At 37.2% G+C, this 15,647-nt stretch overlaps 1 protein-coding gene across 1 annotated transcript in view; it reads right to left on the bottom strand.

Moving 5' to 3' along the window:
- LOC124798966 overlaps window positions 1-15,647 on the bottom strand; it is a 232,317-nt gene that overhangs the window by 11,292 nt on the left and 205,378 nt on the right. Inside the window, exons 6-8 of the mRNA XM_047262501.1 lie at window positions 14,390-14,612; window positions 4,345-5,110; window positions 2,700-3,274 (exon numbers count right to left, since the gene is read on the bottom strand). Of these exons, the coding sequence (XP_047118457.1) occupies window positions 2,700-3,274; window positions 4,345-5,110; window positions 14,390-14,612 (1,564 nt within the window). The remainder of the gene's footprint in view (window positions 1-2,699; window positions 3,275-4,344; window positions 5,111-14,389; window positions 14,613-15,647) is intronic.

Raw genomic sequence — 15,647 nt, forward strand, 5'->3', positions numbered from 1 at the left:
GATGTATTCGATTAAGTAACAACACTATTTTTAAAATAATTATGGTATGTTCTTTACCATATTAAATATATGAAAAAGTTATATTACAAGGCAAGTTGCAGGTAATTATGAACAGAAAGGAAACATTTATATTAATAAATAAATGATCTTTGGAAAAGGTGTCATTCATTTCCACATCTTTATCATTTTTCTCTGCAAGGAGAAAATTATTGCAAATTCTGCAATTTGCTAAGCAGTAATGTGTGAAATTGAGCACACACAAATGAGACAAAATGTGCAATCTCTCTTGCTTTTAATGAGGGCAGGTAGTTGGAGCACTGGTACTTCAAGGAAATTGCTCAAAACTGCCAGCATATCAAATGTATTCACAGAAATAGTCTCCGATTTGAAAACAGTGAAAACAATCAGAAGAAAATAACACTGAACATAGGCCAGATTTTGATTAATCAGGACTTCTGTGCATTGTGATAATCTTTCATACTACTGGAGCAACACAATCTGGTGTTCTGTCATAATGTGCTTATAATTCTGTGTGAGCTGTATGTGACTCATGTTCTATTAGTCATGTTTTAATAGGGAATCCATTGCCCTCAAAATCAGCTAATATACGGCTGCAACTGACCTCAAATTCCTCCATGTAGATATCTTTCACTTCGGCACATCTAGTGCCTCTATCAACTTAACAACCAAAGTGTCATTAGTACCTTGAATTGGCCCTGTGTCTAGCGCATCTTTGATGGACCCTGGCCGGTTTCTAATTTTGCTAGGATAGACTAGTTATTATACTCAGACTGATGACACAGGGGTGAGATTCCCATCTTCACTATTCACATTACACCTCTTCATGGAAACGTCTGGCAAAGTGGCACTTCATTTTGTACGGATAAAACCAAAATGTTCTGTGTTGATGATGCATTCATTATTTGGCCTTTTTGGAAACCCAACTCTCAGATTCACCAGTATCTGAATATGCAGCAATGAAACATAGTATTTCCGCGAGAAGTAGAAAAGAAGAGAGTGCTGCTAATTCTTAACACAGAAGTGTACAGGTCACTAGAAGATACACTTGAGTGCATGGTCCACATCAATCCGTCAGTCAGTCAGTCAAGCGGAAGTTGTGTGGATACAACATAGGACAATCGGTAAAAACAACCATCCAATGTTCTTGTAACACATATGTAGTCATTGACCAAGTGGAGAAAATACTCCATCTGGTAGGCATTAAACCAGTCTATCAGAACAACAACAACAAAAGTAGAGGTTTGTTGGGTCCACCAATTATGCTGCTGACACAGTGCACACATTGGGAGTTGCATGTGTGGATTAATTGCCACTGGACAGACATGGTCTCTGTTCAGAACATTGCTAAAAGAACACGTGTCACGTACAGTGCTAACAACATGATGAATAAATGTGATGAACAGAAACATTGTGAATGAATTCATGTTCTAGGTAGACAGTCATTTGCCTTCAAAAGGAAGAGAGAAGAACCACTTAAAATACTCAAGTGACCTGCCAATGTAAACCTCAGTGATGATTGTCAGATTCTATCATTTTGTCTACTGCCAGCAGAAAACAACATATGGTTGGACTGCATTCACAATGCTACCCCAACATGCACAGCCATAAGCCCTTTGGCAAAAGGCACATAATGCACTGACGCATCATAACTACCACCAGACACCACACGAGCAGCATTATGCATTATATGATGATTCCTGTTTATGCTCATTTTAATGGATTACAGGGGTTATAGTGAAGAACGTACAGACAGAGAGAGAGAGAGAGAGAGAGAGAGAGAGAGAGAGAGAGAGCGCGTTTCATTTGACAGTCTTTTTGGTGTTCCTATCTGCAGCTAAGCTTCTTACCTATATGGTGAGTAGAAACTATGCTAACTATCCTTTTCATTACACTGTCATTCCATCCTATATTTTCCAGTTTTTCAAGAAATTTTCACTATCAAACAAAACATTATGGCTCTGAGCACTATGGGACTTAACTTCTGAGGTCATCAGTCCCCTAGAACTTAGAACTACTTAAACCTAACTAACCTAAGGACATCACACACATCCATGCCCGAGGCAGGATTAGAACCTGCGACCGTAGTGGTCACGTGGTTCCAGACTGTAACGCCTAGAACCGCTCGGCCACAGTGGCCGGCTAACAAAACATTAGATCACAATGTTTCATTTACTATCACCTGCATTTGTCCTGTTCCCTGTTATTTTTGTTAGTTTTCTTGGAAACTTTTAAGAGCAGGACATATGTGCCTATGAGTTTTTGTTCAGAATCACAATATTATCACCCCTCAAAACATATATCTTTCCTCCTGACTCATCCTGTATAAGAATTAAGTTGGACTGTCCAGCAGTATTACATACCCTGACGAATGCTCACTTATAGTAGTGGTCAAAACATTGCTCTGACGTTTTACAGGGCAACACAATCTAGAAACCAGGGAAATTTCCAATAATTTTATATATCTGTGGTAAGACACAGAAAGTAACTTGCTATTTAGGAGTTTGATGGCAGCTGATAATGGTGTACTGATCAATTTTAGTGCTTCAGTGGAACACTGTATATGGAACAAGATGAATTATAAGCAGCAGTAGACAAACTATGAAGCAGTTTTATCTAAGTGATGTTTTATTATTCATTTCTCAATCTTAGGCCAAGAAGTAATAAATGGTAATTCTAACCTTCTCTTAGAGTGCCCTCTTCTGCAGCTTGTCCAGTCAAGAACACAGTCTTCACAAATATTCCCATGCTACCTTTCGGAGAATCCTGTCCACCAACCACACTGAATCCCAGAGATTTCTTCCCAGGACCTTTCTGAAATGTGACAGTGAAGAGTTGCATGGAAAGTGATTTTGGTCTTCGTGGCAATGTACCACCACCACCACTACTGCTGTTGCCACCACTAACAGCAGAACCCCCTATAGTCCTCCTACTGTCAGTAGAACCTTGTGGAGCTCCTGCGGTAGGTCTTCTTGGGCGTGGATTAGCATCGAAATGCTGTGAGAACTTTTTCATTCCAGTTAACTGCTGTGCTGAGGAGAGAGGAACTCTTGATTCTGATTTGGGCACCTCAGCTGTGGGTGGTTCTGCAGGACTAGATACACATTCAGATCCAGGAGAAACTTTACGTGCTACAACTATATCTACATCTTTTGGCGTATTCTTTAATGTGGCACGAGCTTCTACCAGTGTGAGACCACGGAGCCTACGACCATTGACTTTTACAAGTTCATCACCAATTTGAAATCTTCCATCCCTGAAAGCAGAAATATAGGTTATTCATATTGCTTAATGTTTCAACTACATTGTCTAGTATTACTAGTCATGAAAGTTAATTAAGTGGAATAAATAATTTAAAATATTCCTACTTAAGGACATCAACATTATATTTTCTACATAAAAATCATAGCTGTAGGAAAAAAAGATTTATATGTAAATTTTAATGTAAAGCAAAATTTTCACAATGTTTAATGAAATTTTACATTGGCAAGCAGGAGCATGTGATCCACTGAAATACTCACTTTCATTCTCAAATATCTTTACTGCGTTTGGCAGATTTACTGCAGTTAAATGGTTTCACATTCTAATATGTCATTACCACAACTAAAACATACATAAGATGATAGTATAAAATTACTATTAAATATAAATACTTACAAAATATTGACCAGTGCTGCCGGCCGTACCAAACTTGTTGCCATTTAACTTTACCTTTCTCATTTTATGGTCCTTTTCTGGTAAGATTCTGTACCTTTAACTGTAATGTTTTTACTTATACCTGGTTTCTGTGTTCTTTTTTATTTTATGTTTTTCTTAGTTACTGTAATTAAATACTATGTTCATTTCATTTTATCGGATTATTTATCCCCATTCTGATACATTAAATTATTGTTGTTTATATTTTTGTAACGTGGAAAATAATGTTTATCTTATAAATTTTTAAACATAAATAATTTTTTACATTTGATTTCTCACACATTTAAATGTAGCCTGCTCATGTACCTTTTATGAACATATATATCCCAGTTTTAGGGTGTGACGCATGAGAAGGCGTAAAGCATAGTAAGATACTGGGTATTAGATTGCACTTATTAATATTTTAGTACAGTTCATATTTAATAGTAATTTTGCATTATTTCTAAATGTTTAGTTTTGATGATGACACAGAGATGAAACCATTTTTGTCTGATACATTGAAGACATTTGTACATACAAGGATGTATTTTCATAAAGAATTACAATTATTTTGAGAGTTTTATTCCATATTCTAATTCTGCAGTGAGGGTAATTGCTTGTAAGGCTAATCAGCAGTATTCTGTAATGTACCTGTCAATGGGTCCTCCTGGTTCAATATGGGAAATTATGTAACATGTTGACCTCGCACTAGGATCTTTCTTCTCAATGTAAACTCCTAGCTCACCAGAATCATCCTTGGCGAATCGAATACACTTAAATTCTCTTTCTTGTGTGTGTTGGGAATTCTGCATTGGTTGTTGCTGTTTTTGTGGTTTGCATCGGTCACAGAGGAGTGACTGTTGTTCAGTGTCATTTACATTACCACCAACAACACTTCCAGTCTTACGGCCACCGAGTGTCTTCACGTCACCTCGGCGAATTCCCATATTAATCCGAGCATTTCTCTGTCGAGAGAATGACAACTTCTCATCTGTCCCATTTTCAACTATATTAACATTATCACAATGTTCCTCTTCTTCTTCAAAAACATCATCTGGAATAGCAGCATCATCATCACAGTTCATAGACTTTGTAGTTTTAGTCTCATCATCTTGTTCGGCTAAAGACGATGCATTTGATCGCTGATGTTGCAATGGCTGCCTAGGTTGTACACTACCAAATATTGCTTGTATATGATTTCCATTAATCATTGTAGGAAAATCTGATGCAGCAGACTTTATGGAACCTCGAGGAGAATCTGAACCAGCTCGCGTTGAATCACTTTCATAACCACTCTCATCAGATTTTACAGCAAGTAAATTACTCAGGAATGCACACAGTTCATCAACTGACAGCTGTTGCCCATTTGCTGTTGTGATTGACAGATTGTTACCGTTTACTGCAGTAGGCAACACACCTGAAATATAAAATATTCTGAATAAGTAAATTGACTATACACAATAAAATGAATGTTATGTATAAAAAAAATTAACTTTAACTATTGAATTTTCTAGAATTCAGTGTCATCTACTAACCAGAAAGCACACCCATACGTTAGTTTTTAGGGGCAGTTGGGGTCAAGACCTGGAGGTATGGAGTATTTTTAATATTCCAGAAGATGAATGGTGACTTAGCCACAAAAAGCACCAGTTATGACCCTGTTAAAACCTGCATAACACTGACTTTTAAATCATTTCTTGAAAGAAAAACACCTGACTACATTATATTTTTTCCTTTTCTGGGAGAGCTGGGAGGAGGGGGAGGGCTGTCTCCCCCTTGCCTCCAGATATGGGCACCCTTGCTAACCACTGAGAGAGCACATATAAATAATGCCTACAGTAACAAATGAACCATGTCAAATACTTGCTGTGGCTGGTGAATAACAATCTGATTCAATGCATCTATGAAGTTTAATTAATTAATCACAAACTTTTATTGACTCCTGCTTTCCCTCAAGAGAACTACATTTGCACAAATTTTAATACATGTCACAGATGATATTTCATCTAATATATTTCTTTTACACGAAGAAAAGGAGAAGTCTCATTGCACGCTGTAGTGTAAAGTTAAATTAATGAACAAATATCACAATTCTATGCAGAAATGCTGCAGACTGTTACCTAGCATCAAAAGTGTAAGTAATAACAATGTATTTTATTCTTATTTCATAATATTGCAATTTCTGCTGGTCACAATGGCGTTACAGATGCTAGAATATGGAACAAGCTACTATTTTAGGATACTAATGGATTTTTCATAAAATTTACTATTGTGTATACAATACAGTAGATTCATGACAGTACTCATATCGACTGATTTTAAACCATAATACACAAAAATAAATAAGGTCGACAGTAGCAGCTCAAAACGTAGTGTTATCTTCAACGTGAGATGCTTTTAATAGTTTTCACAATGAAACTTTGTCTCAAAACCTAGCAGGAAATCCCAATAGATCCTGGTCATATGTAAAGTACACCCGTGTCAAGATGCAATCAATACCTCCACTGAGCAAATATTATAGTGCTGTTAATGAGGACAGTGTCATTAAAGCAGAGTCATTAAACTTCATTTTCCAAAATTCATCCACCAAAGAAGACAAAGTAAATTTCTAAAATTTGATCAAGAACTGCTGCTAACTTAGAAGTCTTCAGTGTAGCGTCGCAGCTTAAATCACTTAATAAAGGCAAGACCTCTGGACCAGATTCTATACAAGTTAGGTTCCTTTCAGAATATTCTGATACAATAGCTCCTTATTTAGCAATCGCATAGAACTGCTAGCTCAACGAAAGATCTGTATGTGTAAAATTGAGTTGGACATGTCACAGCAACACTCAAGAAAGGAAATATGAGAGATCCAATGAATTACAGACCCTTATCACTGACTTCTACTTTTAACAAGAATTTGGAACACACAAGCTGTTCAAATATTATGAACTGCCTTGAAGAAAACAATTTATTGACACATGGACAAGACAGTTTCAGAAAATATTGTTCTTTAGAAATACAACTAGCTCTTTATTCTCACTAAGTAATGAGTTCTATCAACAGGGAATGTCAAGCTGATCCTATATTTTTAGATTTCCAGAAGACATTCAAAACTGTTCTTCACAACAGACTTCTAATGAAATTCCATGTCCACAGACTATGGTCTCAGTTGTGTGACTGGAGTGATGATTTCCTTTCAAAAAGATCACAGTTCATTGTAACTGATGGAAAGTCATCAAGTAAGACACAAGTAATATCTAGCATTCCTGAAGGAAGTGATATAGGTCCTCTGCTATCCTGATATACATGAATGATTTATGAGACAATCTAAACAGCCTTCCTAGATTGATTGCAGGTGCTGCTGCTGCTGCTGCTGCTGCTGCTGCTGCCGCCATGTACCATCTTTTACAGTCATCAGATGATCAAAACCAATTCCAAAATGATTTAGACAAGATAACTGTGTGGTGCAAAAAGTGGAAACTGACTCTAAAAAATGAAAAGTGTGAATTAGTCCTCATGAATACTAATAGGAATCCACTAAATTTTGGCTACACAACATATCACATAAATCTAAAGACTGCCAATTCAACTAAAACTTAGGGCAATAGTCATCAAACTACTGCCCATGCTGTATTTTATAATAATACGCATATAGCAACTAACATCCAAATCCATGAACATTAACTAATGTGAAGAGCTGCTTGAGAGAGTAGTTTTCCTGCTCAGTAATGAACAAAAATATTTACTGAGACCAGTAACATTTTAAAATGTGATTAGTACTCAATTTTAATGGAAGCTGGTGAATTTGGCTATGAACCAAGTATAGTTGGTCAATTACCTCTAGGACAGAGGGCTAAGTAGGCAGCAACTGTGAGGTTAGAGGGTGCAACAGGGGCATGCTTTATTGTGGGTCTTTCAGTATTCACAACTGGCGGGCATGTGTGACTAGTATCAAGAAGCTACTATGTATAAATTTTGACATTGTAGAAACATGGATACATGATTGTGCATTATACAGTTGCTCATCTTCAAAAGTGGCACACATTTCTGGCAAGCAGTGAGAAATTAAGTTAAGGTATCATAATAAAGTGCAGTGAGAAGAAGGAAAGCTACATTCAGTTACATCGAATTACATTAATACTTGTTCCATAGATCATGAATATGATGTTTTGTAATGATGCGGAATGTGCCAGTTTAACATAAGTTTTCTGTACACCATATAATTACTTTTCTTTTTACAGCTATTACTTCCTATCAAAAAATTCATGTGTTGAGTAGAAAGAGTTGTCATTCAGAAATTCTTTTGATTTGTTTTTAAATGATGATTGGTCAGACTTCTAATGCTATTTGGCAAATGACAAAAGATTTTTGTCACGGAATAACTCACCCTTTTCTGTGCCAAAGTCATATTTAACCCAGAATAGTGAAGATCATCCTTTCTTCTAGTGGTTGTAGCTATTCACTTCACTATTATTTTTGAATTGGTATGGGTTATTAATAACAAATTTTGTAAGTAAATATGCAGAGTTCCTTAAATAATGTCTGAAAGGTGATATTGGGTGGGCTCCAACCATTATTCTGATTACATTCTTTTATGGAATGAATACTTTTTCTCTTCATGATAATCACCCCAAAATATGATGCCATATGAAAGCAGTGAATGAAGATAGGCACAGTAGGTTAATTTACTGATATGTTTATCACCAAAATTTGTAATAACACTAATAGCATAAGTAATTGAATATAACTGTTTCAGCACATCATCAATGTGTTTCTTCCAATTCAATTTCTCACCTACACACACATGCCCAGAAATTTTGAATATTCTGCCTTCGCAACAGACTTCTGTTCAAAGTCTATGTTTATCAATGGTGTTGTGCAATTTACTGTACAAAATTGTATATACTGTGTTTTATCAAAATTTAATTAGAGTCCATTTGCAGAGAACCACTTAATAAATTTCTGAAAAATTATTTACTATATCCTCAGCTGATTCTTGTTTGTTGTGTGTGAGTTCTATCATAAGCAATAAGAACTAGCTTTGGATCTTCACGAATACAGTGGTAAGCCATTAATATATATTAAGAGCAATAAGGGACCCATGACTGAACCATGTGAGACTCCATTCTTGATACCTCTCCAGTTAGAGGACTCTGCTGATTTTTTTGCAGACTGACTGTACTGTTAATTTCAACCCTCTGCATACAAAACATTTAGTAACCAGTTGTGCCCCTGTCTCATGTTGTATAATGCATTTAAATATAAATGTAGTTACTGTTAGTAATCCATTACTCATCTGTTCACATGGACAACACAGCAATACTTCATAATGCAATTACAGCATCACAACTTTGGGATCACTGAGGTGGCAGCGCTACAAAGCAGTGAACACTTGACATGAAGTGTTCTAAATGTTGTGAACTTTTAATAATCAGTACTTTGGGGCTTGTGGTCAACTTCTTCTGCCCTTAGTATAGCTAGTCTATTGGGAACCCTTAACACACCTCAGTTACGTAGGTTACCAACTAATAGTAAGAACAGTACTTATGCAGCTTGAGGTACTGCCCTGTGATGTCAGTATTGGCTCCTGAGATTTAGTGGCGGAACAATTAGAGAATGCAACGGGCCTACTAAAGAGACTGCTTACACTATGCTTGTACATCCTCTCTGGGAGTGTTATTATGTAGTATGAGATCTGCATCAGATAGGATTGATGAAGGACAACGAAAAATTTCAATGAGAGGCTGCTCTTTTTGTATTACTGTGAAATAGGGGAAATGTGCTATGAATATGATACTTGAGTTGTGTTGGCAATCATTAAAACAAAGCCATTTTTCATTGGAGCAGTATCTTCTCATGAAATTCCAATAACCAATTTTCTCTTCAGGATGAGAAAATATGTAGAGAGAAATGCCATCATAATAAAATAAGAGAAATCATAGCTTGCATCGAAAGATTGTGTTTGTTTTCCCCATGCACTGTGTGAGACTGGAACAGTAGAGAAATAGTTTAAGGTGGTTCCATGAGCCCTTTACCAGGCATTTAATTGTGAACTGAAGAGTAATCATGTAGATGAAGATGCAGAACAAGAATCAGAATTGATATTTACCAATACACTATAAGACACTGTTATCAGCAGTATCTTAATGCTTTAAAATCAACATGATAATTTTTTATGTTGCACTAATGATATAGATAATATATACAACAAAACCCCCCCATGAACCATGGACCTTGCCGTTGGTGGGGAGGCTTGCGTGCCTCAGCGATACAGATAGCCGTACCGTAGGTGCAACCACAACGGAGGGGTATCTGTTGAGAGGCCAGACAAACGTGTGGTTCCTGAAGAGGGGCAGCAGCCTTTTCAGTAGTTGCAAGGGCAACAGTCTGGATGATTGACTGATCTGGCCTTGTAACAATAACCAAAACGACCTTGCTGTGCTGGTACTGCGAACGGCTGAAAGCAAGGGGAAACTACAGCCGTAATTTTTCCCGAGGGCATGCAGCTTTACTGTATGATTACATGATGATGGCGTCCTCTTGGGTAAAATATTCCGGAGGTAAAATAGTCCCCCATTCGGATCTCCGGGCGGGGACTACTCAAGAGGATGTCGTTATCAGGAGAAAGAAAACTGGCGTTCTACGGATCGGAGCGTGGAATGTCAGATCCCTTAATCGGGCAGGTAGGTTAGAAAATTTAAAAAGGGAAATGGATAGGTTGAAGTTAGATATAGTGGGAATTAGTGAATTTCAGTGGCAGGAGGAACAAGACTTCTGGTCAGGTGACTACAGGGTTATAAACACAAAATCAAATAGGGGTAATGCAGGAGTAGGTTTAATAATGAATAGGAAAATAGGAATGCGGGTAAGCTACTACAAACAGCATAGTGAACGCATTATTGAGGCCAAGATAGATACGAAGCCCACGCCTACTACAGTAGTACAAGTTTATATGCCAACTAGCTCCGCAGATGACGAAGAAATTGAAGAAATGTATGATGAAATAAAAGAAATTATTCAGATTGTGAAGGGAGACGAAAATTTAATAGTCATGGGTGACTGGAATTCGAGTGTAGGAAAAGGGAGAGAAGGAAACATAGTAGGTGAATATGGATTGGGGGACAGAAATGAAAGAGGAAGCCGCCTGGTCGAATTTTGCACAGAGCACAACATAATCATAACTAACACTTGGTTTAAGAATCATGAAAGAAGGTTGTATACACGGAAGAACCCTGGCGATACTAAAAGGTATCAGATAGATTATATAATGGTAAGACAGAGATTTAGGAACCAGGTTTTAAATTGTAAGACATTTCCAGGGGCAGATGTGGACTCTGACCACAATCTATTGGTTATGACCTGTAGATTAAAACTGAAGAAACTGCAAAAAGGTGGGAATTTAAGGATATGGGACCTGGATAAACTAAAAGAACCAGAGGTTGTACAGAGATTCAGGGAGAGCATAAGGGAGCAATTGACAGGAATGGGGGAAATAAATACAGTAGAAGAAGAATGGGTAGCTTTGAGGGATGAAGTAGTGAAGACAGCAGAGGATCAAGTAGGTAAAAAGACGAGGGCTAGTAGAAATCCTTGGGTAACAGAAGAAATATTGAATTTAATTGATGAAAGGAGAAAATATAAAAATGCAGTAAATGAAACAGGCAAAAAGGAATACAAACGTCTCAAAAATGAGATCGACAGGAAGTGCAAAATGGCTAAGCAGGGATGGCTAGAGGACAAATGTAAGGATGTAGAGGCCTATCTCACTAGGGGTAAGATAGATACCGCCTACAGGAAAATTAAAGAGACCTTTGGAGATAAGAGAACGACTTGTATGAATATCAAGACCTCAGATGGAAACCCAGTTCTAAGCAAAGAAGGGAAAGCAGAAAGGTGGAAGGAGTATATAGAGGGTCTATACAAGGGCGATGTACTTGAGGACAATATTATGGAAATGGAAGAGGATGTAGATGAAGATGAAATGGGAGATATGATACTGCGTGAAGAGTTTGACAGAGCACTGAAAGACCTGAGTCGAAACAAGGCCCCCGGAGTAGACAATATTCCATTGGAACTACTGACGGCCGTGGGAGAGCCAGTCCTGACAAAACTCTACCATCTGGTGAGCAAGATGTATGAAACAGGCGAAATACCCTCAGACTTCAAGAAGAATATAATAATTCCAATCCCAAAGAAAGCAGGTGTTGACAGATGTGAAAATTACCGAACTATCAGCTTAATAAGTCACAGCTGCAAAATACTAACACGAATTCTTTACAGACGAATGGAAAAACTAGTAGAAGCCAACCTCGGGGAAGATCAGTTTGGATTCCGTAGAAACACTGGAACACGTGAGGCAGTACTGACCTTACGACTTGTCTTAGAAGAAAGATTAAGGAAAGGCAAACCTACGTTTCTAGCATTTGTAGATTTAGAGAAAGCTTTTGACAATGTTGACTGGAATACTCTCTTTCAAATTCTAAAGGTGGCAGGGGTAAAATACAGGGAGCGAAAGGCTATTTACAATTTGTACAGAAACCAGATGGCAGTTGTAAGAGTCGAGGGACATGAAAGGGAAGCAGTGGTTGGGAAGGGAGTAAGACAGGGTTGTAGCCTCTCCCCGATGTTATTCAATCTGTATATTGAGCAAGCAGTAAAGGAAACAAAAGAAAAATTCGGAGTAGGTATTAAAATTCATGGAGAAGAAATAAAAACTTTGAGGTTCGCCGATGACATTGTAATTCTGTCAGAGACAGCAAAGGACTTGGAAGAGCAGTTGAATGGAATGGACAGTGTCTTGAAAGGAGGATATAAGATGAACATCAACAAAAGGGTGATACTGAGGGAATTAGATTAGGAAATGAGGCACTTAAAGTAGTAAAGGAGTTTTGCTATTTGGGGAGCAAAATAACTGATGATGGTCGAAGTAGAGAGGATATAAAATGTAGGCTGGCAATGGCAAGGAAAGCGTTTCTGAAGAAGAGAAATTTGTTAACATCCAGTATTGATTTAAGTGTCAGGAAGTCATTTCTGAAAGTATTCGTATGGAGTGTAGCCATGTATGGAAGCGAAACATGGACAATAAATAGTTTGGACAAGAAGAGAATAGAAGCTTTCGAAATGTGGTGCTACAGAAGAATGCTGAAGATTAGATGGGTAGATCACATAACTAATGAGGAAGTATTGAATAGGATTGGGGAGAAGAGAAGTTTGTGGCACAACTTGACTAGAAGAAGGGATCGGTTGGTAGGACATGTTTTGAGGCATCAAGGGATCACAAATTTAGCATTGGAGGGCAGCGTGGAGGGCAAAAATCGTAGAGGGAGACCAAGAGATGAATACACTAAGCAGATTCAGAAGGATGTAGGTTGCAGTAGGTACTGGGAGATGAAAAAGCTTGCACAGGATAGAGTAGCATGGAGAGCTGCATCAAACCAGTCTCAGGACTGAAGACCACAACAACAACAACAACATACAACAAAACTACACACAAGCATGATTATTTATGCTACAAAATTTACTTACTGAGTAGAATTAATTTTGTAACAGCTACTTCGTCAATTTGCTCCTGAATTCAGGATCCAAGTATGAAACTTTTGGTGTCTGTAGGTATATCAGTGAAAACTTTCATTCCAGATTAGTACGTACTGTTTCAACACTCTATTGTGGCCATCATCTGCTTTACAATAATGTGAAAAGTTTTCAGTCTGGCTTGCAAAGAGTGTTAACAGTAGTATTTTTTGTTAATGAATACTAACAAGTAACAACAATTGCCAACTTTATTTTTGGATTAGATTTTTATAATGCTTTCTAAAGCAGCTTTGTTGTTTGCTTTGTATAAACAATTGTACTAGAATTTTGTCCCATCAAGGAACTGCTCATTTTGGATAGTTTATCCCAATCAAAATTAATCTGAAGCCTGTAAAACTTTCCAAGCATTGTGCTGCTTTATTTTTAATATTCATGAAATGATTATCTGAATTCAATTGTTACCCAGCTTCCCTTGAAGATGATTCATGTGACTGCAACTACAAAAGACCAACAATGTGTTGTTGGGCTATGAGTGATTCAAAGTGTATGAAACAGGTAATGTCATATTCGTATCAGAAGTAAAAGTATGGTGTATTTTGCAAGGGGAATAACTATGAGCAATCCGTGCATAAAGTGGGTACTGCATCTGTTGAGTGCTGAGAGAAAATGAATGCAGAACAGATTTCTCAACAATATCAGAATAATTTTGAAACTGATCTAATGGAGTTTGTGCACTGATTCGTTGTTGAGGGTTTTACATGGCATTCATCACTTCATGTTTGAAATGTGTCCAATCTACTGGACTAATATGCAAAAACCACAAATTCTTATGACACAAACTCTCATTTAAAATATCTATTTGAAATCTCTCAAATAAATATTCAAAAATATGTATCAGTTTGAAAATGGTGGTGGTCCACTGTGTAGAGCATTTTTTTTTATTTACCAGTATTGCAATGGTTAGTGAAACTAAAGTATAACATGAGTGGGTCACATTGTTTATCAACAGAGTTCTTTGAATATTTAGAGAGAACTTAATAATAAATTGGCAAAGCAAGAGCAAGTTAAAAATCATTAGCAGTTTTAGAGGGAAACTGTTTCAACATTTGAAACAGCAATCCATAACATATGACAAATTCTTTTGAAATGCAGATATAAATGTAAGAGCTGTTTTAGTTACCATTTGCTACTGGTTGTGTAGGAGGATTTGTGAGAGAGACAGTACGACCAGCACGAAATCCTGATGGCTTATTCCTTTGCCTCCTTGGCTCTGGATCATCACATCCAGCAGCCAGCAGATCATCACAGCTATTCCCCCTTCGTCGTACACGAGGAGAGCTAACTGTTGTCTCCTCTGTTAGCACAGCCAACTTACGACCAGCATTTGAAGCTGGTGCTGCAGGCTGCAACACAATATTTATTGGTGTGACAGGTTAATAAATCATTAAAGAGTGATTGAATTTATTGTAACTGCAGTCAGGTTGGTGTTGAGTTAACAAATGTATAGTTAATGGTGTACACTGTTTTCAGATGATGCAAATCCTAAATGATAGTCATTGCAGCAAGCCACAAGTAAGTACTGGGAAAATTATAGATGACATTTATATTTATAGAATCTCTGCCGAAGTCCACTGTAAATCATTAACACAGACCAACTTTCCTGTTGCAGAACTTCCCTTTAAAATATTGTATTACATAATGAAAGATGATTATGGGAGAAAGTTACACTTCCAAACAGAAAACTCGTGTAGCTCAAATGTGTTATATTCATGTACATGCTTTTGTCATTTCGTAACATCGATAGCGTGCCTGGGAAATTCCCACCCCTCTTAATTTTGAACAGTGGGGGAAACAGTTGTTTTATAGAACACACTGCTTGGATGCCAACAAAACTATTTGAAATTCAAACGATTTAGACTGATGTTTGTGGATGAACTGATTGACCCAAGAGCTATTTTCTGATGTATATGTGTTATATCACAGTTTACATAGGAGGACTGTGATTTTATAGTCTCAGAGAAATGACGGTTATGTGCAACAGTTGAAACAGAACCCACTTCATGTCATGATAGGAGCTGGAATGCTTTTACAATTTACATTCAGGTGTTATTTTTTGAAGGGTATGTGTATAGAAATTGTAATCTGAATATGATACAAATCATGCTAATAACTCAATTTCAGTGCAAAGGACTTATGGACATGTGGTTACAGGAGAATGGAGCTTCAGTAGACTTTGCTTCTCATATACGTGAGTTCCTTTATGAACAATTTTGAGGTACTTAGATTAGGCATGTTTCATCAACATATCCAGCCCTGATTAAAGTAACTTTTAGAGTGATTTTTCAGTGAGATGGGTGATAGGCATCAGCCAAGTGCAAACTAATTCTGGATTCCCCATGATTGCTATGTTGTCTCTTCTGAAGACAGAGCATTGCGAA

Source organism: Schistocerca piceifrons, chromosome 5 (genome assembly GCF_021461385.2).
Source record: "Schistocerca piceifrons isolate TAMUIC-IGC-003096 chromosome 5, iqSchPice1.1, whole genome shotgun sequence".
Classification (NCBI taxonomy): domain Eukaryota; kingdom Metazoa; phylum Arthropoda; class Insecta; order Orthoptera; family Acrididae; genus Schistocerca; species Schistocerca piceifrons.